The 23,765-nt window shown below is 39.6% G+C and overlaps 1 protein-coding gene across 2 annotated transcripts in view; it reads right to left on the minus strand.

Annotated features, from left to right (window-relative positions):
- Positions 1–1,780: 1,780 nt before the first annotated feature.
- The window catches only part of MN1 (MN1 proto-oncogene, transcriptional regulator), a 50,719-nt gene continuing 28,734 nt past the window's right edge, over positions 1,781–23,765 (minus strand). Inside the window, exons 2-3 of one of the 2 annotated variants that reach the window (XR_012318218.1) lie at positions 10,785–10,889; positions 3,346–3,474 (exon numbers count right to left, since the gene is read on the minus strand). Coding sequence is in view for 1 of the 2 variants with exons in the window: in XM_073673165.1 (XP_073529266.1) it covers positions 3,290–3,474 (185 nt within the window). In the remaining variant the exon portion in view is untranslated. Of the gene's footprint in view, positions 3,475–10,784; positions 10,890–23,765 lie in introns of both variants that reach the window. The other variant, XM_073673165.1, reaches the window with a different exon arrangement.

A 23,765-nucleotide genomic window follows, 5' to 3' on the forward strand; every position in this document is an offset into this window, starting at 1 on the left:
CATTGAAAATTAAACAAAACAAAAAAACTAAAGTTGCAGGGAAACCCTAGCCTTACTGCATATCATATATTATAGAATGCAGTACAGTATTGCTGATTCACATAAAAAGGCCCAAATACATCTGAATGCTACTTGTTTTTTACTGTTTGCTTTGATCTTAATAAAGAAATATGGCCGTGTAATTAGAAGTTGTTCTACATGAATATTACATTACAATTATATTTGTTTTATGAAAAATATGATTTGTTTGCTGTTATCTGCTGCCAAAAAAACTGTTAAACTACATTGCAGTTTTTTTTAACTATTTAGACATTACTAATCCAGATCAGGCAAGAAATATGCGCACAGCTCTCACAGTCAGTCAATTAGTAAATCAGTTATGTTAACCAGTCGCCACTTTGGGTAGTACTCAAGTAGGTGCTCAGTGGTAAGATAAATATTCCAAATGTAGAAATAGAAAAACATGGCATATGATAAGGATGAGTGGCTTCATTAGTATATCAGCACAAGATCTGTGATTCCACATGTCAATCAAGCCAACATTTCAGTCCTCCCTGACCTTTTCACAGCCTTAAAATAAAGTCACATAATTAACATCAGCTTAAAGAAGCACTCCCATCAATGTTTTAATCCTCTTAATATATTGTAATCATTCTATTTTATAGCACTGTGTACTTACTATTGCTCATTTTGCCCTTCTACCCAGTTAATTCTTCTCTTTTCCATTAGGTCTATGACATCACATGATTAAAAACTGACTAACTGTATCCTTCTAGGCTCTATGTAGAAACAGGAAGTCTCTTTTCGAGTCATCCCCCTGTACAACTCCTGACCCAGCTGCTCCACTCCTCCCCCCTGCTAGGGATTTTGCAGTCATGTAGAATTGAAGTTCTAAGGATGACTCATGCAGGGAAAATTGACTTGCGGTTCCTACATAAAGTTTAGATGGATTCAGTTAGTCAGTTTTTAATCACGTTATATCATAGACCTAATGGAAAAGAGAAGAATTAATAGGGTAGAAAGGCAAAATGAGCAATTGTAAGTACACAGAGCTATATACTATACTGCAATATATTAAGAAGATAAAGACTTTGATGGAAGGGGGAGTGCTTCTTTAATGGACACACAGTATTGAGAAACTTGTGGTGATGTACTGATAAATGAACTGATCATGATCACTTGAACTGAAGTACTATGGTTTTCCATTTTTAGGTACGTTATCAATAGCCATATATAGTAGCATGTAATACATGACATAGTTACTTTCCATAATCCTACAGTCTAACCAGACTGTCAAGTGTTTTCTATCTTTTATTTTGCAATAAAGTTCTGTTTGGAGAAGAGAAGCCTGCACAATGGTGGACACAACTGTTTGGTTTCCTTTTCAGTTTTATTTCTTTCCCTCTAAATTTCTAAATTAAGCCCCATCTGAACACAATTGCCGCTGGGTACTTCACTGCCATATTTTTAACTTAAAGGGGTATTCCTATCTCCAAGATCCTATCCCAATATGTAGTAGGTGCAATAATAATAATATTAGCAAATACCTCCAATTAGAAATGTAGTGTAGTTTTTCTGATTTGCTGTGTCTCTTTCCTCATGTGCAGGCATTGCAGGACCTTAGGTATCCATGGTTACAGCCACTAGCAGCTAGTTAACTGTCACTATATCAGTGGTCGTAACCATCGATACCTAAGGTCCTGCAATGCCAGCACATGAGGAAAGAGACATAGTCAATCATAAAAACTATACTACATTTCTAATTGGAGGTATTTGCTAATATTATTATTATTACACCTACTACATATTGGGATAGGATGTTGGAGATGGGAATACTCCTTTAAGTAAATTCATGACTTTACGAGTCATGTAATGCAACAACCTCTGGATCCAGAAATGTTTCTTCAGAGACTTTGGGTACAGAATGTTTTGAGAAGGGATTTGTCCACCAAATTAAATCAAAGGATGGTTCGAAGTCCTGGGCCACACTTTCTACATTTTGACAAATCCTCTATTTATTACCAATGTTCCAGCAAAGATCCAAGCAAATGTATATATTGTCAACCTTCAAAACAAATTATTTCTGCTAATGCAGCAATGACCATTGCATCTGATGAGCACTCTGCATTTATGTGGAAGAACTCAGTAGAAATACCAGATGAAATAAGATTATGCAGTTCATTTTTATTAAAGATAATCTGTTGGCATTAATTAAGATTCAGCAAATAACAAGTTGTATAGAAATGAATGAGTCTTGCTGAACATGGGAAGATCACAAACCCCCAACAAGGATCCATGAGATGTAGCCTGCAGTAATCTATGACATTTCTAGAAGTGAAACACTGTACAGTTCTGCACAATACTATCGAACATGTGTAAATGATATTAATGTGAATATTGATAGCAGACGACGAGGAGTGTTTGTGCAATAACACAACTTCATGATTTGAAAAATTCTGTCCTACATATCACCAACGAAGTACCTTCAAATGTAGACAACCCGACCAGCCAGGAGCCAGACACTGATAATCCACTAACATGCCAATGGGAACAAATAAAAAATATAATATGTGTACTTTTGTTAACTTGGGTTTGTAAGCATGGGGTATGGGAATTCTTGCATTTTACCTCTGTGCATAAAATATCTCCTATATCATTTATTTTGCAACAAAGCACCCAAAAATATAAGCTGACATATAACCTCATGTGCAAAATAGCTGAGAGCCTCCATTTAGAGCTTGAATGAGAGTCCCGGGGGAGAAGATAATAAATAAATAAAAAAGGCTGCGTAACATTTTCTTTGCGGTTAATAAAGGGATCAAAAAATAATAAAGAAGGTCCCTACGATATTATTTCTTTTCCAATGGATCGGCTGTGGTCTATTATGATACAAAAGATTAATAGAAATGTCAACTTTTTTTTTCTTACTAAACAAATAATATTTTTATGTAGCACTAAAAAAAAAAAGAAAATCAAAAGTAAATACATATATAATTCTGACATACAAAAGCCCTTCTCTAGCCCAGATAAACCATACATCAGGTTTACAGAGAAACAGGGAAAGAACGTAAATAAAAGTAAGAAAAATTAGTAAAGTGTGCTGGATGAAGAATTAACACTGGTATCATACTGTGGCAAAAAGATCCAAAAATATGAGGTTTATTTCAGACTAACCCTTGCAAGTCAAAAAGCCACTAAGCAGGTACCAATCTAAAAAAAAATTAGTCCACCTATCATTAGCGGCTTCTTAGGAAAGTGAAAAAAAAAAATCAGGATTTCTTTCCATTTTTCAAGTTAGGGCAGCAACAAAAGTCCCAAATCTGTTGGAGATATCAGAATGAAGGGATCTCCACGTAGGAACAGGAGTCCTACCCTTTGACTCCCCAATATCATCTGTGCAGTGGACTGAGAGGCACTGCAAATGGCTTCCATTCTGTGCCGCTGCTGAGGTCTTGTTCTGGGGAAGATCATGGGCTGTAAGGAAAAAAATAGATGTTAGTTATAAATGTTGAGAAATGTCTTCAAGAAATGGAGAAAACAAAAATACAATATTCTCAATTTAGTATTTGCTACAAATAAAACAATGTTGGGTACAGGGTGTTTTCTAAGATGGTAACCAAACACAACTTGCTGCATTGATAATGCCATTGGGCAAATCATTCCTCCTGTATGCAAATATTTACCAAAGCGAGCAACAAATCCCGGCACTGTAGTCTCATTTTTTCTCTAGGACGGTTTTTGGTGAATAGATATTCTAAATGCTGCCACATTTTGGTGAACTTTCACATATTTTACTGTCAATAAGAAGCAGTGCAGTCAATAAAGGAGTGCACCACTTTAAGCTTCCTCCCTTGCAAATAAACAACCATACCTCAAAACAGTGTCATACAAATGTTGCTCAACACCCAACGAAAAGAAGGATGAGCGGGGTGTATTCATGAAAAACCAGGGGATTTACTTTAACAACGTGGGTTTCCTCTGGTTTCCTCCGGGTTCTCCGGTTTCCTCCCACATTCCAAAGACATACTGATAGGGAATCTAGTTTGTGAGCCCCAATGGGGACAGTGATAATAATCTCTGTAAAGCGCTGTGGAATTAATGGCGCTATATAAATGAGTAAAATAAATAAATAAAATAAACAACAACAAGGCTTCAAGTGGTTAAAAGTGTACACCTGCTTTAAGTTTCTGTCTTATACATGCATTATAAACGTATGTTTTTGGAGGTGCTGTCCATTCTCTCTTTTTCAGCTTAATGCATGATCTGTCCTTCTTTTTCGGATTTGCACTCTTCCCATTTGGCACAGGCGATTTTAATTAGCAGGAGACTGCAAAGAGGGTCTAGCCTATTTTTGCTCTCACTTGAGGAAGGCGAGTCACAATGCTCCTCTCATATGGTGTTGGTGCGGTGTGTCGGCCATTGTTGCTGTGGTTTTGTGCTTGTGGGGTGGCATGGCCTGGAATCATGGGTGCTGTGAGGCACCAAGCCGCCCGCCCTGCTGGTGCATTTTCGCTGTGGCGGTGGTTGGCGCACAGCTCCCCTCCCGTTCAGGCAGGAAATGTTAGGACCCACTACGAGGTTTGCCGTGATGTGGCAGTGGGCTTCATACAGTCTGATCAGAATGTTAAACTAAGAACCTCATGTTCAGTTTTATATATTTTTGCCGAGAGGCATTAGATCCACGTATGTTTTTGGAGGTGCTGTCCATTCTCTTTTTTTCAGCTTACCTCTTTACAAACAGTTTTCTTAACTAGGAATCGGTGTTATCTTTTTAGTATCATGCTCTTTAATACCAACCATCTATAGCAGTTTATACTGTCATTAAACACAAGCTTCCAACAGAACTATGAAAAATCTGACACATGAACTGTTACTAGTTAGCTAATTCACTTAAACAGGATCTGTCCTTCTTCCGGTCATATCTGTTTTAGCAAATGGCTGTAAAATAATTCTTGAGCATCTCTTCTGATAACAGTCTGGTGTTCCTCAGGGGTGTGTCCATATTTACGTCGTCCAATCAGTGCTGACAGTAGCAGATTGCAGGAGGAATGTTAATACCCAGCTGTCAATTTATTACAAAATTTGTAAGAGGAATAACAAAGGAATAGCAAAACATAAAATATATAACAGAATAGATGCTACAGCATTATTTATGGGCAATACAAGTATCTACTAAAACAGACATGTCAGGAGGGTTAACAGATTCTTTTTCCATAGTGATCATTTGCGTCAAGCGTCTCGCAAAATATTCATCCAGCTCATCAGTCCCCCAGTTTTTTACATTAAAATCTTCTTTACTAGAAGCGTTCAAACTTTGTAAGTATTTTGTCTCCAAGCTGGTATATGTTTAGCTACAGATGTGCACCCGGCGCATCATACACATGACCCTGATTCAAAGCATCCATGTAGCATTGTGCATTAAGCCCACACACAATCACGCTGCATTCATACAACCATGGTCTTAGCAATCTCAGCTTTGGGAATGTATCACTCACATTATTCCTTGTGCCCAGTGGGGCTCATAATCTAATCCCCTTATCTCATATTAACGATGGCCAATTTCATAGGAAGCCAATTAACAGTTTTTAGTATGTCTATCCTAATCCCGATCAGACTTCATTATACATCGGAATAATACATCTTAATTGTTATAATAGTAACACAATATAATCAGCAGTTTGCAGTTCCAGACAATGCCTTGCCTAAGACGAAGGCAACAGATCATTGTGCAATTTATCCAAAATCCATTAACACGGGCAACAAGTTTCTAAAATGTGGAGGAGGTTGGGAGGAAAGGTTCATACAGGTCAAAGGTAGAAACCAACCGGGACAGTTCAGCGTTTAGTCTAGGGCATTTGTAAGGTTTATGGTTGCCATAAATGTCCTTCTATGATGGGACTCTAATTGTTATCTCTGATGTCTTGTCCACTTTCACTATGTTGTAAAATACAAGGAAGCTACATAATTACAACTTAGCCTTTTAATATCGCTCCGCGTTTTCATCGGACGCCTGAGTAAATTAAGCAAGATATTTCCGCAGAATTCTTTTAATGGCACGAACATTAAAGATGACATTTTATCGCTATGCTGAAAATAAAGGTGCAAGAGCAAAAGAACACATAAAAATATTACGGTGTCATTTTGTTACATTATATCACTAAAGCTTAATATACTAGGCTAACAAACCTAAAAAATAATGACAAATCTGGAAGATATACTTTGCTTCTACAGAGTTAAGGGAGATGGTTTTTACAAATAACACGACTAATCTGAGCTAGTACAGCAGCGCGCGGAGCTATTAAACAGTTAATATATATGTGGGTTTAAAACATTTGTTATCTCAGAGGCAGCAGTGATAAATTCATTTTACCGCATCTTTTAAATATGCATGGCATGTAATGTAGCATGGAACTGCAAAGGGGAAGGGAAGCCGAAGATAACAGCTTTACAGTGAGAGATAGCATAAGTACTTCTGCTTTTCTGCTCCAGTGAACTCCGTGAAATAAGGATTCCAGAAAAACCTTGGGATGTGTACTTCAGTCATATTTTGTTTAACAAGATGAACTTATATGATTATGATGCCACATAAAAATAGCGAGGCCATGAGAAAAAAAAAAATAGTCTATCTAACGTGATAAAAAAAAAAAAAGCAAAAAAAAATAGATGGATGATAATAAAGTAATCAGGCTACAGCATAAATAGAAGGGTCAATGAACTGATATTTTTTTGAATTGTTAGAGTTTTCTAAGTGTTAGCGATTCCTCCAGAGCATTCATGGAAACCACCGATGAAGGTTTTGTTTACTTCCAACTATTGTATATGAAGAGCGAGCACGGCCATAAAATGTCACACACTGTACAGATAAGGAGCCGCTGTATAACATGTATACCAGCCGATTATTCTGAATGGTTAATGGGAGAATACAATAAACGTAAAATAAAAGTTGTAATCTCTTCACTTTGGGAGAAGCATAAATTTGCCCCAAGTGTGCATTGTGAATCAGAGCATGGATAATCAAGGTGTCACCCTAGCGAGGTGCATCAATCACAGAGTTAACCCTTGCTGAGCTTCAAAGAGCTAAATATAAAATAGGAAGAGAATATAAGAAAATACAATAGGAGTTGCATGCAGACTCGGTTATGTAGCAAGAAATGCACATCTACCCAATATAAGGAAAAGGGTGAGCTTGCAGAGAGAATGTTAGCCATCTGTATACATCAAAAGAGGCAAACACTGACTATATGTCAAATCTAACTTCTTGCCATAAAGAGAAATATACTAACACATACATATAAGGAGTTTTTTTCATCTCTTATATTGTGAAACTCTCAAACAAGCAGTAAAAATAAGAGAAGAAATGATCACAGCTCCACTAGACTTACATACGACCCATGGGGAACCATAATAGCCAAATATCAAAGTTATCCAGACAACTAAAAATCGACTAATGAATATTAAATAGATTGTCTAGTACCCAGGAGGAACAAAAGTTAAATGGGCATTCCCATCTCAGTTAGCTAATATGGTGGAGAATGTAAATATAACATTTTTAAGTAAATAGTTTAACTTTCCAAAACTGTTCTCGACACTTGGATTCCTCTCCTTCCTGTCCTGCACTTATTTCTATGATCGCTTGTAGTTATTGCCACTGCTCGGGTCCATTAGTGGTGCCACACTGGAACTTGCTCATCTGCTACTTTCACTGCTAGTATGGCTGGACTATCTGGAGCATGCGTGCTGGAGAATGCTTGCTAGCTCTGTGCCAGCCACCTCTCAGCAGGGTGTAGGACATCGCCAGGGTATAGGCACTATCTCTGAAGCCATTCCATATAACTACACACAGGACAGAAGTATGTATGTTAAAGTAATGGCACAGTGAAGTCATCACAGCTCCACTAGACTTACATACGACCCGTAGGGAACCATAATAGCCAGAGACCTTAAAATCAACTAATGAACATTAAAAGAGATTGACTAGTATTGGTCAAGTCTTTATTAATGGCTCCAAGGTGCTGCATATAATTAAAAAAAATGTTTACTTACCTCGCAGACCAGTGCCAGTACCCTGCTCTCACCAATCTCGTTACTTAAACAATGTCACCTGATTGCTGCACTTTTTCATCTGCTCTGAAGGAATTGAGAAGGTTGAAGCCATCACATGACATTATTAATGTTATAAGACCATCAAGGTAAATGTTGCAGAAAGTGAAAATCAGTGCCGGTCCAGGAGGTAAGTATATAACTTTTCATGTCACGCAGCACCTTGGGGCCATTAAGTAGGGGTTGCCCTTTAGTGAACAACACCTTTAAAAAAATAAAATAATTCACCCCAGGAAATGTAATTGGAGTACACAATTTGCTCTCAATTTTATTGGGGAATGTAACTGGGCTAAAATGATTATGACTCTTTACATACAGAATACAGTAGAGTGTAGCAAATTAAAAAAAAAAAATTCAACAAAAATAACTCTTGGTCAGAGGAATAGAAAGATACATTAAAAGCCTTATGCATCTCTATGGAAGCTCTATGACAAAATAGTTTGAACTGAAGGTAAAGTAGAACGTCTCTGGTGCAAGAACCCAAATGGACATTTTGTTATTTCATCTGTCTACAATAAGGTCAGCCATAGATCCGCAGATGTGTAAGAGACACCAGCCATCCATATGCCTTCTATGAGATGCAGGAAAGATCTCATTGATCTAAGTAGCTGAGCAAGAACAGTCCATACTACTGTGTACACTGACAAAGAGATTTCCCAACATATTGTCAAATGTCCTTGTGTGATAATAAGCATTTCCCACCGCCTGAAGCGATCGCTATCTCTCCTAGTCGTGACCTGATTTTGTTTTACAGACTATGAGATTGGGCCATAGAATTAGGCTATATAATGGTCAGAAATAGCAAATGGTAAGACCTGGAAGGACACAAAAGCACAATCAGTAAGAGGGACTGCATTCATAAGCCAGAAATCTGCCAGCGTATTATCATGTATTACGTTGTATTATATTGCTTCAGAGCTGTCTTTCGCACAATATCCCTTAAAGCAACTGATCACTTTTTAAGCACTATATGGTGATAAGGAGCTATATGGAGTCCTTAGACAATGTTGCACCAAAGGCATAGAACCTATACCGTACAAGAAAATATATCATGAACTGGACCAAACAAATCTGTATTAGTATTGAGAGGTCTAGATTTACCAGAAAAAATATATTATATATAAATATATTTATAGTATAGGCATTTCTATAATAATCTGGGTTCTGTTCCACTTCCATAAATCATAACATTGTTATGAAGACCAGAGAAGGGGGGTCAAAATTGCTTAAATATCCAGAGCCCTAAGAATCACAATCTGCGTCTGCGTGAAACTAATGTGATATATAAAAACATAATATAAAAGCAAACAGTAATATCCAAATATGAAATACATCTAAATTATATATATATATATATATATATATATATATATATATATATATACACCAAGATATTTGTTAATCCTTGGGTACTGTTTTTGTCATAAGAAATCTGAATCAAAGGCAAGGACTTTTGGAAAGAGAATCACCATGTAAAGGTCTGGTGAAGAATCAGCCCTCTTCTTTCAGCCTGCTCACAAGATTAAAGTGACAAACAGGAGGTGAGGATCCCTAGAAAGGCTACTTGCCTCGGGGCTTGTCCCTTACACTTCTTCAAAGGCTTTGACAAACCATCAGCTACTGCTCCATGGCTGCCCATACCCTCACACAGCATGAGACCAGTATGCCACAGCCATCCCCAAGAGGCATCCGACCGTGAATCCCACTGCTAGAGATCTTGTTAAGGCAACATCAGTTCATTCGGATCATATATCTAGAACGGTTTATCAGGATCCAGCCTGGTCTCAGATAGCAATTAATACAGTTACTCCCTCATCTCCATTTACTTCATTTACAGAAGCTATAAAACCACCAAGACTCAAGCAAGGAAGAGAGGTTTATTCCTTTCCATTGCCTTAGGACAAGATGGAGCAATATGTCTGCACGTGGGCACTTTTTTTTCTTTGACAAATCTTCAACATGACATTCTGACATATTGGTTTTGGCAGATAAGATTCGAATATTGAAAAGTCGGCCTTTCCAAAAGATTTGCTCTTGAGAAAAAAGAAGATCCCAGATCCGATGAGTTTGTGAGATTCTGTATCGTTTGTTAGAATAGGTTCACTGACCACAAGATACACTGAAACAATGCAGGCGCAAAGCCATTCAATTCTGGAACAGAGGTTTACATTTCTAGAAGTCTGATCTACTTCTCCAAAATAACACAAGTTTTTTCCATTTTCCATAGCGTGACAGAAAATCATTGTGGATATGATTTATTTAAAGCATAGTAACAGGTTCCAGCAGACATGGTTATCAACCGTGGTGGTAATATGAAATAAGTCCTGACACCGTGTGAGCGGAGACTTCTTTGACAGGACAGCATATTGTTATGGAATAGATTATCGATCAGAACGGGGCGGTATAGCTCCGCAGGAATTGGATCTTTACATTTACTACTACTACTACCTCCTATTAAGCGGTTTATAATTGTTGGAACCTCATTTGTTACACAGCTAAAGCTTCTTCTCCTATCTATATATATAAATATATACTGTATATTTATATATTTATACATTTTTTTCTTCAAAGAGCCAATAAAATACCATGAAAGGCACAACGATGCCAGAAGAATCACGCGCGAAAGCACTAACTATATCAGCAATAAAATCAACATCATCTTATTGCTGTTTATTTGCGGTTACCTTGAATTATCTCTCAATCGTCTTTAGGGCATCCTTGTAATTTGTATTCCCAGAAGTAGCAAACTCCAGCTAGCAGCTACACAGAACCCTAGCAAATGTTCTTCCCTAAAATTAAAAGGAGTTCAATCAATTTTACCAGTCAGCACAGCAGGAGAAAATATATAACTATACTTATACGAGCGGCAGAGATTCCTATCACAAATTCATTTTCCCTGATGTAATATTCAGATGCAGATGTTGTGATATTTTAATCTGACTTCAAGGTGATTGTGGTTATTCTAATAAAGTTTTATTTCTCTTTTTACTCCAGCATGCTATCTCTCTAGCCCGCTCTCTAGCCTGTAATTGACAAGATTAAAAAAATGTTTGCAATGATGGCCTATATCAAACGCGTTATTTTTACAGCCATTCTACCCTTAATATCTAATCCTTACAATTGTCATCCCCCATATATTTAATTTATATGTGACATCTATCTACTTCAAATTCTTGATGACAAACAAATTCATTAGAGGGGTTATCAGGGACTAGGTTTTTTTTTTAAACTATGGACCTAACTACCTGCCTGTACTACCCGATGCCAGCTAAGAGTGGTCATGGACCGCTCCTACCGGCAATTCTGCTGCTTCATATCTACACAGCTCTTCCTCTTCTGGGCGTGACTGGCGATGACATGCAGATTGACAGTTGGCTTCTCGCAGTTAGGTAGCGGGGAGCAAGCTGTCAATCAGTAAGACATTAGCAGTCACACCCCATCAACAGAGCAGAGTGGAAGAGAATGATGTGAGCCAACTAAAGCCACAGTGTCCCCAGCAGGAACGGTCTGGAAGATCTCAGCGGGCAGAACGGGCAGGTAGTCAGAAACTACATGCCTGTTAGTTCTTAGGCCTGTAGGCAGGGTCTTTCCTTGGTGCAGGGTCTTTCCTTGGTGCTCTAGGCCAGATCAGCAAGAAAAGACCTGCCCACAGGCTGCCCCAAGGTACAAGTATGTTCCTCATCATATAGACAGCCTGCCAGAGACAGATGGGGCAGGCCTGTGGACAGATCGATTCTTACTCATCTGGCCTAGAGCACCAAGGAAATACCCTGCCTACAGTCCTGCCCCGGAGTATGAGCAACTCATTAACACAAAACTGCAAACACTGATTACACAAGAAGGATTTCTTCACCTCAGGTATCATTTTAATCAGTGTAACAGCACCAACATGACAATGCCTGTAGTTTACTTAGCAAAATCCTGCTGACAGGTTCCCTTTAATTCCTATAGACTTAAATACAGTTGTGGAGCATGGATCTCTTCAATCAGCCTGTATTCAGTGACCACCTCACTTGGCTGTACAAGGATCAAAAGGCTCTTGTTCTCCCAAGATGGAAACCCCACAAATCAGATAAGTGGCTATGACAGAAATGTACATTCTGTAGGAAACCATCTTAACGCTAAATAAAGTCTGAAAGTTAATAGATGATTTTTTTCTACAACTGTCGATATCAATGACAACCTATTAGCACTAGGAAAATTGGTCAATTGATTGGCAATCCCTTGAATAGGACCCATTACCGTTACTGATTTTTATTTTTTATAAATAACCATATTTCCAAAAAAATAACGTTCATGAATGATGTTCTTTATAACTCTGTGTTGTGTTGTTCCTTTTAGAAATGTATGAATAAATGGACAACAAGGCGTTATTCTCCTGGTCAAAAGAGTGTGTTTCTACACATCTGTTACTTCAACTGTTAACAACCAGTGGTCAATTTAATATGTTTCTAGGAAGAATAATAGAGTGCCAATACGGAGTTCTAAGAAAATCTTCCCCAGAATGGTCGCATCATAGAGAATACAATTATTTCCTAAAGTAGACACTACAGGATGTCTCTTAAAACAGATGGTGATAATAGAATATTTCACCATTTTTCTCATCAATATCTTCATGGCTGTGATGGGGAGGATTTATTGTGTTAAAAATCCTATCAACGTCTTATTACTCCATCAGAATGTAATATATTGTGTATGGTCACCTTTAATCCCACCATAAACTTTAGATAGCTGTCCGCTGAACGATTGTTTGGCTGATCATATGGTCTATCTCGCCTGACTCCCCCATACACAGAAGTGAATGCTCCTTCAAGCGCTCCTGTGTTCTCTATAAGAGAGCTGATGCCAAACATCTCTGATGGTGGCAAATCTCTTAGAGAACAGAAAGATCAGCAGTCAGAGATCGGACATGCCAGATCCTTATCTCTCCTAGGTGAATTAGGAGCCCCATACACGTTAGTCTGTCAGTCGAACTCTGTGGCCACTGGACAGGAACTCTGAGAACCACCTCTTACTTGGCTCTTCTGTTGATTACCCAGCCTGGCTTGACGTGTCATGTGCATCACGCCGTAACGATGATGTCACACCAGGCTGGCTAATCAAAAAAAAGGAGGAGCAGATGCAGGTTCAGTCAACATTAGTCTAAAGTTCAGTGAAGGTACAGATGGACATTCAATTGTTTTCGAATATCTGCATGTTGTTTGACCATCCATCACAATGAGGAAGTCGTAAAGAATGGCCCGGAAGCATAAGGGTTAATAGTCTTCCTTCTACTATTTGTCCTCCCTCTGCAGTTTAATATAAGCACTGAGGACATCATCGGATGACTGATGATATACAAGTGAGGCACAATGACGTCTCCTTGTCCTAACAACAATGATGTGCAGAATCTCCATGTATCAGGCGGGTGAGCAGCCGTTCACACGTCAGACACACAAGTTTTACAACATTTCAAAGTAAAATTGCATCTAGAGCAGAAATCTGAATAATATATCTGCCAGCACAGTCAGATAGCGTTTTCCGCAAGGTCCACATAGGTGTATATGTCACATCACTCACTTCCCATATATTATATTATACGCCAAGTGGTGTCAACAGGCGGAGTTAACACACATGTGTTATTGTGCTAGTAATGGGCCTAAACTCTCTGCTTAATGATCTGTGTCAAATGTAAGAAGAGATTTTCCTGTGTCTGAACCAGCTGCAAAAACAGCTTTTCTGTGTCTCAATACAAAGGCACAATAATCTGAAGTCTCCTAATGTAATACATATTAGTCAATGGCTAAAATAACAGCATATGTACTGCAGTGATAACAACGACAACAGACACAGCGGGATGGGACAATTAAAATGATGTCTCGTCCCACTAACATGGATTCTTCCTAGATAAATACCACGTATTAGCATTCATTTGCAGAAGGATTTAGTAAGCGAGGCCGTGTTGTACTGCGCTCCGCTGCAGTGACTTAACATTGGCATTGATCTCGGAGATGGGTATACAACAGCAGCACTATTCCATAACTATAGTGCAATAAATTCTCTCTACTCCAATAGAAGCCGACTATCTGCTATGTTTTCATGGAGACAGGATGACTTTTTGTTCTGCTTGAGGAGGTTTTACACCTTCAAGTGACTTATATCTATTGAGTTCTATGTGCCGTCACCCAGCATATAGTTAACTGCCTTTCATTTCTCCCTCCCTTAAATTCCAGCCATATCAACAGTATAGTGTAGCATGCTTTACATCCAAGGCACACTCCAGGATACAATGCACTTTAAAAAAAATCATGGCGCAGCTGCTGTTTAAGCTAAGGATGGTCCTACATGGCCAGACGTCTTACTGACATTGATGTGCGGTAACACATCTGACCATTAAAATCTCCAGGACTCCAGTGTGCTATCCGTGACATTTCAAGGATCTCATCAGCAGTGCATGCAGTTTCATACCGTGAATTTCCAACACGTTGGAAAGTCCCCGTAGTGGTTAACAAGCATTTCATATGGTCAAATGTGTTTTTTGCCTACAGCAAGAAAAGTCATACATGGCCCTAATGTGGGCCAAGCGTAGGATTGGGTCTCTTATAGATAAGAATGTAACTAACATTAATGAGTAGAGTCAATGATTTTCAATTGAGTCATTATGAAAAATATTGCTCTTGATTGAACATTTGGCTTTCTTGGGTTAGATAGTATATTACAGTTTATGATGCCAATATTGTTTCTTGGATGGCTGCTTAGAGTTGGCAAGACTCGGTCCATCGGCCAGTAATCTGTGGCCACTGGATGGGAGCCCTAAGAACTACATCTTTCTTGCCAGCATCCACGACCCTTCTTTTGATTACCCAGCCTGGCAGGTGTGCATCACGCCGCAACGATGATGTCCGCACCAGGCCAATTAATCAAAAGAGGAGCCACAGATGCTGACAGATAAGTGGTGGTCATCAGAGCTCCAGTCCGTTGGCCACAGATTAGTCATGCAGTTGATGGACCAGGACTGCAAATCCATTTGCACCAACTCTATTTATCAGGCATTGTAAAATAAAAATTAGAGTAGAAAATTTACTAAAGCAAAAAAAATACTGATCTGATCAATCGCGAGACTCCAGCGCTCCCTGCCATACTATTTTCTTTGCTAAAGCGATCACATGCCGTACATTTTTGTGACCGCTCCCTGCTATGGTGTGCAGCGCAAGAGCACTGGGGCCAGTAATAGGTTGCGGCAGTCACATAGATGTACGGGTCATCGTCACTGCAAGGTAATAAAGAAAAATATAGGAGACCACCAAAGCAACAGAGGATTGAACAGGAAACTATTGCTTACATTGATAAAATCTACTAATCCCAAGAGCGGAGGGGCGTTGTGTCAATTTTTGGCGCAGAGAAAGTCCATATGTATATGGTAACTGTTCAATTAGAAGGAAACAGTCAAGTGTTCACTCGATTTTGTGAATTGAATGTGATTAACTATGAACAATCACTTATTCATCAGGAACAAACAGGTACAAGACAGTCTTATTCTTGGAATGGATAAAGTCCACAGACCGTAAATGTCTTTGGTGGAAAAAAAACACTTTGGATGATAAATCAGTGAATAACCAATTTTTTTCTATCCCCATTTATTACAATTTTTTAGTACCAAACATAGTCCACATATTAAACCTTGTTACAGAGTAAGACCACTATTGACCAGGAGGTTAAACTGCCAAGATAGGTGTTAGCTCTGATAGCGGAAGTGAGACACATAAAGTTGGCAAATGGAACTTCTTCCTCGTTCCTAGTTAGTGCTTTTAATCAGCAATATAACATATACAACCTCTGGCAAAAATGATGGACTCACCGGGCTCGGAGGATGTTCATTCAGTTGTTTAATGTTGTTGAAAAAAAGCAGATCACAGACATGGCACAAAACTAAAGTCATTTCAAATGGCAACTTTAGGGCTTTAAGAAACACTAAAAGAAATCAAGATAAAAAATGTGGTACTCAGTAAGGGTCATTTTTTTCAGACCAAGCAGAGGGAAAAAATTATGGAATCACTCAATTCTGAGGAAAAAATTAAGGAATCATGAAAAACAAACACACAAAAGAACACTCCAATACATCACTAGTATTTTGTTGCACCACCTCTGGCTTTAATAACAGCTTGCAGTCTCTGAGGCATGGACTTAATGAGTGACAAACAGTCATCAATCTGGCTCCAACTTTCTCTGATTGCTGTTGCCAGATCAGCTTTGCAGGTTGGAGCCTTGTCATGGACCATTTTGTTCAACTTCCACCAAAGATTTTCAATTGGATTGAGATCCGGACTATTTGCAGGCCATGACATTGACCTTATGTGTCTTCTTTCAAGGAATGTTTCCACAGTTTTTGTTCTATGGCAGGATGCATTATCATCTTGAAAAATTATGTCATCATCCCCAAACATACTTTCAATTGATGGGATAAGAAACCTGCCCAAAATATCAATGTAAACTTGGGCATTTATTGAAGATGTAATGACAGCCATCTCCCCAGTGCATTTACCTGACATGCAGCCCCATATCATCAATGACTGTGTAAATTTTCATGTTCTCTTCATGCAGTCATCTTTATAAATATCATTGGAACGGCACCAAACAAAAGTTCCAGCATCATCGCCTTGCCCAATGCAGATTCGCGATTCATCACTGAATATGACTTTCATCCAGTCATCCACAGTCCACGATTGCTTTTCCTTAGCCCATTGTAACCTTGTTTTTTTCTGTTTAGGTGTTAATGATGGCTTATGTTTAGCTTTTCTGTCTGTAAATCCGATTTCCTTTAGGCGGTTTCTTACAGTTCGGTCACAGACATTGACTCCAGTTTCCTCCCATTTGTTCCTCATTTGTTTTGTTGTGCATTTCCTGTTTTGGAGACAGATTGCTTTAAGTTTCCGGTCTTGACGCTTTGATGTCTTGGTCTACCAGTATGTTTGCCTTTAACAACCTTCCCATGTTGTTTGTATTTGGTCCAGATTTTAGACACAGCTGATTGTGAACAACCAACATCTTTTGCAACATTGTGTGATGATTTACCTTCTTTTAAGAGTTTGATAATCCTCTCCTTTGTTTCAATTGACATCTCTCATGTTTGAGCCATGATTCATTTCAGTCCACTTGGTGCAACAGCTCTCCAAGGTGTGATCACTCCTTTTTAGATGCAGACTAACGAGCAGATCTAATTCGATTCAGGTTTTAGTTTTGGAAATTAAAATTTACAGGGTGATTCCATCATTTTTTCCTCAGAATTGAGTGATTCCATAATTTTTTCCCTCTGCTTGGTCTGAAAAAAATTACTCTTACTAAGTATCACATTTTTAATCTTGATTTCTTTTAGTGTTCTTAAAGCCCTAAAGTTGCCATTTGAAAGGACTTTAGTTTTGTGCCATGTCTGTGATCTGCTTGTTTTCAACAACATTAAACAACTGAATGAACATACTCCAAGCCCGGTGATTCCATAATTTTTGCCAGGGGTTGTATAACATCTCAGTGTGACATTTGGAGGGTTTTCATTTCTAGACTAGCTACTGACTACTAAGCTCATTACCATGGGGTGATCACCACAATCGACCGACACAACTTTTAGCATACTAGATTACTTTTCAATTATGATCGCAAAAAGTTGGATGATTTACATGCTGCAATTGTTATTAGATGTGGTTGCACCCAAAATTCTTTATTCATTTCCTTTTACATTAATCCTAGAACTTCTGATTATTAGCCAAATCACAGGATAAGACGGCATTGATACCACGCAGCTATTCACAAAGCTGATTAGGAACTCATAGATCCACATCACTAACTACAGCCAAAGCCTGGCAGCTTAAAGGCTCATGCACACTGTGCCATTAAATATCACACGAGCACAAACAAATTCTCATATAGAGATATTCTCACATTCACCTTCATAGGCTATTGATGAGCCACTATGGGATTCTAGTCGCTGGTATCGTATAGGCATTGTTTCTCCAGCTACACCCATAATGCAGCAGTCTACCAAAGATGAAGCGTTTGCTAATCTAGCAGGAAGATTTGCATGTGTTAGCTCATAGATACCTTCTTGCGCCTCCTTGCATTGTGAATGTCACATTTTAACCTTCAATCCAAAGTTATTACGCAGGAGGAATAAATGTCATATTTTAGAAGTCACAGTATTTCTTTGCTAGTAACCTCACCCAGGGTTCAGCTTTCCTTCCCATAATTGTTTGCTGCCGTCATACAGATGTGATCACAAACTGTTGTCTTTACGGACACAAGTGCATAAACAGACATTACTTCTCAATAGATTGCAGATTATTCATCCAATTGAAGCTATTCACGAGCGTCTTAAAGCGGCGAAGAATGCTCCCAGTATCACTTAGTATCTATTCTTGGGAGATGATCTGTTTAGCTATTCCGAACGTAACTGCGAGGAGGTCACAGACATTTGGTTTTATCGCATTCATTTTATTACTTTTGAATATTAATAACAGCTTGAAAGAACCATAATGTGATATTATATTTGTTGTTAAAAGGAAAATGGCTTCGGCTTGTAAAACCAAAGCGGTAATAATATGCAGAGAGAGAATCTATCAGGACATTTAACTTTGCATATTATCCAGCCTGCGCAGCTGATGTCTGGCGCGGCGGTGCAGCCGCCGGAGAAGAAACAGTTAAGCTGCAGAACACGTTTCAGGTTTCTCACACTGGGGTAGTAGCTGCCTATGACCTGATCCTCCTCCTTCTGCCTGACCCTTGACATTTCCACTCTGCTTGTCTCCAGCAGACATACACACACTGCTCACAGACAAGGCAGCCAGCGAGGAACAAAACAATCGCTCTTAAACCACTTCCAGCAGATCATTTTCCAAAATGTTGTGGTCAAGACAGCAGCATCACCTTTGGGCAGGAGGGGATGCAGGGGATCGGGAAAGCTGTGAAAGTAGATACACTACCCTGTTGATCTTTATATATTTCTTATAGATTGCGGCCATATTGTGGTGTCGTTTTGGAAATTTTGTGGCATTCCAGAAATACCAAATAAAGTAATCCCCCTTTTCTCAAACGTTTAACACCAGCAGAACACAATACGAACAGTCCTAATATAAAAAAACATCAGGGACCGTACACAAATTTTCCTAGCATTTAGCCCATATATATTTCTTCAGTAATCTGTTACTGAAGTTTCTGGAATACCTATTGTAGCTAAAGGGGGAGCGGAGGGTACGAGGATACCAAGGCCCTAATGAGTCTTCTGTTAAATAAGTGAAAAAGACTTCTTACAAGGAGCTGAAAGATGTTGTATATGTGTGCAAAAAAACTGGAGCTTAGGTCCCACTGAAAGGTTTCACAGAAGCATACTTTCAAGCTACACATCTGTAAAGTTCCCTCATTGAATGTCATGCCTTTAACTATTTTAGATATTATATTTATAGTTAGCATTATAAACAAAGCTAATGAATAAAAATCAGCAAAACAAATATAAAATCTACACAATGTTTCTGTCGATTTCTGAAAGTAAAATATTAATGATGCTTCCAGGGACACCTTTAATAACACCAGTGTAGTCCAGAAAACAATCCTATACAGGGTCTCATGCAAAAATGTGAAATCCTGATGAAGCACGTTGTGCGAAACGTGTGTTGGGCTGGCTGGACATCTTAACTCCCCCCTTACCTCTGCTTGGTATTATTATATCATGTGCTTTCATTAGTATGGCTGCCACCATGGACTATTAAACTATTCTATATACAAACACATTAACATAAGTTATTCTGGGGTTCTTGATTTGCTCTGCAACCTCAGCCCTTTTTCTCCTTTACATTGTGTGGATTATATGTCATGTTTTTATCCATATTTTTTCTATATATTTTTATTACTGTGTACTAATACAGCATATTATGTATTATGGTGATATTTGGTCATAGTCATGCTTTCTTTAGTGGGTTATCAGGTACACCTTTAGATAAAAATATAGTGTACCTATACTGTTTAACACATTACCAAGTCCATGCACAGAACAAAACCACAGGCAATGATCCCATATGGAGACACAGTCCCTACAGCTTTGTAATATAGACAGGTATTGGACCGTGTTCCAGCGTAACATAAGACTCGCTATTATTTTTTTCTAACAAATAACACGAATCCATTAAAAAAAAAACGTTGTGCGTCAATAAGAAAATAGAGGCACGCAGATCCATATTACAGATGTATGAAAGTACCATGGTATGTTTGTAGATTGCCAGATGCTGTAGAACTAGAAGTAGCAGCACATCACCCCTAGTAGGCATCTTGTGACTGCTTTATTTGGGACAAGTCACAATGTGCCAGGACCTGTTATACCATGACAGCTTGAAAACTGGAGGTTTCTTCCATGTCCCTTTTAGATGCAAATACTGGTTACTGCAATATGCAATCTGTGATTTGCCTTAGTATTCTCATCATTTCCAAACCCATAGAGAGAGAAAGCGTCTTGCTTCCACTCATCGTTGTGTTTACACTCAAAGACAAAGACATGTCATACATATGTATGAACGCACATATGCAGAGAGGGCATATCTCATGCTGCAACAATGTCTGCATCTTCTGCTGTCCATTCCAGGGAGAAACCCAAAGAGACACTGCTGTTTGTGGATTGTGAAATTATAGCTGCCGTATTCAGGCTTTTTCCCTGTGATATCATTAAAACCAGTAAAGTAATTACAAAGAAAATATTTTATTTGTAAAAAAAATATATATATATAAAGAAAAATACTCAACAGAACCAAACATTTCGGAAGGGAAACACATTATCATTTCTGGTGCTGCCTGATTTGTTTTCTTATATTCTTTAACGTTAATATAGAAGGAAGATCACAGAAAATACAGCGTTACCACTAACTAACGAACAATTAATGCTAAGAATTCAGATTAGGTGTCATTAGCATACTTTTTATTTCCCATGGAGCATTGCCAATAATATTACTTATCTAGCTGGTCTCCATAAGAAGAACCAGTCTCCCCTAAAGCTAGTAATAACCTGGTCCCCTCAAATATCATGTGCCCAGTACCTTGTACATATGTCTGCAGATTGGGCATCTTTTCGTTATGCTCGTCTAGTAGTATCTCTAAAGACTTAACTTGAGAGTATTATCTCAAGTGCGCACTAAATCTTTTGTGATAACAGCGCTCATAATGCGTTGTATAAACAGGGCGAGAGCTGATGGAATGGAGATGCTGATATTCTGTATGACACTTTCATATTAATGCAGTCCGCACTATTAATGAACATCAGACCTGCGTCCACACTATTAATGAACATCAGACCTGCGTCCACACTATTAATGAACATCAGACCTGCGTCCACACTATTAATGAACATCGGTCCTACGTCTGCATTCCAACAGTTTCCAGAGAGAAATTAATTCATTTAAATTGTTACCACAACGGGACAAAAAGTTTTATAGTATGAACTTTTAGCATCCACTAGTTATTGAATATCTTATAGATGTTTTCAATAAAGGTGGCCATACACATTAAAAAGGACCTGTCACTGGGTCAAATGTGTCTAGTTTTTGCTCTTATTTTATTCCCGCTGCTCCCCTGAGTATTCCATTTTTATTTTTTCTTAATCTGCCATACGGTTTCAGAGATACAGGCTTTTTTCTTTGCTGCAAATTTTTATGGTCTTTACCAAGTGGGCGTTGCTCACAGGTTAATATTGCAGAGCATCTTAAAGACATGACCCCAGAGAATCCTGTGAGACACAGCCCTGGAGAATCCTGTGAGACACAGCCCTGAAGAATCCTGAGAGACACAGCCCTGAAGAATCCTGTGAGACACACCCCCAGGGAATCCTGTGAGACACACCCCCAGGAAATCCTGCGAGACACACCCCCAGGGAATCCTGTGAGACACACCCCCAGGGAATCCTGTGAGACACATCCATTTAGAATCCTGTGAGACACCCCCGCAGGGAATCCTGCGAGACACATCCATTTAGAATCCTGTGAGACACACCCCCAGGGAATCCTGTGAGACACATCCATTTAGAATCCTGTGAGACACACTCCCAGGGAATGCTGTGAGACACTACCCCAGAGAATCCTGCGCGTTATGCCTCCAGGGAATCCTGTGAGACATGACCACAGGGAATCCTGAGAGATACAGCCCCGGAAAATCATGTGAGACACATCCCCAGAGAATCCTGTGAGATACACCCCCAGGGAATCCTGTGAGACATGACCCCAGGGAATCCTGTGAGACATGACCCCAGGGAATCCTGTGAGACATGACCCCAGGGAATCCTGTGAGATACGCTCCCAGAGAATCCTGTGAGACACGCTCCCATAGAATCCTGTGAGACACGACCCCACGGAATCCTGTCAGACATAGCCCTGAAGAATCCTGTGAGGCTCGTAACCGGAGAATCATGAGATAAGCCTCCATAGAATTCTGTGAGTCATGGCCCTGGAGAATCCTGTGAGACACATCCCCAGGGAATCCTGCGAGACACACCCCCAGGGAATCCTGTGAGACACACCCCCAGAGAATCCTGTGAGACACATCCATTTAGAATCCTGTGAAACACACCCCCAGGGAATCCTGTGAAACACACCCCCAGGGAATCCTGTGAAACACACCCCCAGGGAATCCTGTGAGACACATCCATTTAGAATCCTGTGAAACACACCCCCAGGGAATCCTGTGAAACACACCCCCAGGGAATCCTGTGAAACACATCCATTTAGAATCCTGTGAAACACACCCCCAGGGAATCCTGTGAGACACATCCATTTAGAATCCAGTGAGACACACCCCCAGGGAATCCTGTGAGACACACCCCCAGGGAATCCTATGAGACACACCCCCAGGGAATCCTGTGAGACACACCCCCAGGGAATCCTGTGAGACACTACCCCAGGGAATCCTGTGAGACACGCCCCCAGAGAATACTAAGACACGCCCCCAGGGAATCCTGTGAGACACGCCCCCATGGAATCCTGTGAGACACGCCCCCAGAGAATCCTGTGAGATACACCCCCAGGGAATCCTGTGAGACATGACCCCAGGGAATCCTGTGAGACATGACCCCAGGGAATCCTGTGACATGCGCCCCCAGAGAATCCTGTGAGACACGCTCCCATAGAATCCTGTGAGACACGACCCCACGGAATCCTGTCAGACATAGCCCTGAAGAATCCTGTGAGGCTCGTAACCGGAGAATCATGAGATACGCCCCCATAGAATCCTGTGAGTCATGGCCCTGGAGAATCCAGAGAGAAATGGCCCTAGAGAATCCTGTGAGGCTCGTAACCGGAGAATCATGAGACACACCCCCAGGGAATCCTGTGAGACACACCCCCAGGGAATCCTGTGAGACACACCCCCAGGGAATCCTGTGAGACACACCCCCAGGGAATCCTGTGAGACACACCCCCAGGGAATCCTGTGAGACACACCCCCAGGGTATCCTGTGAGACAAGCCCCTTTAGTAAAGACCATATAGATTAGCATTAAATACAAGGGCCCAAATCTTTGCAATCGTATGGTGTTAAAAAAAAATGGATAACTCGTGGAAGCAGTGGGAATATGGAAAATGAATGGATGGATATGTTATTGTATATAATTTTTTTTGCTTTTAGGCAATCCCTCAATTAATTTGAAGCTCCCATTGTAAAATCAGGCCA

Source organism: Phyllobates terribilis, unplaced genomic scaffold, assembly GCF_046119375.1.
Source record: "Phyllobates terribilis strain yellow unplaced genomic scaffold, ASM4611937v1 Scaffold_1__5_contigs__length_1240528914, whole genome shotgun sequence".
In the NCBI taxonomy this organism is placed as follows: Eukaryota; Metazoa; Chordata; class Amphibia; order Anura; family Dendrobatidae; genus Phyllobates; species Phyllobates terribilis.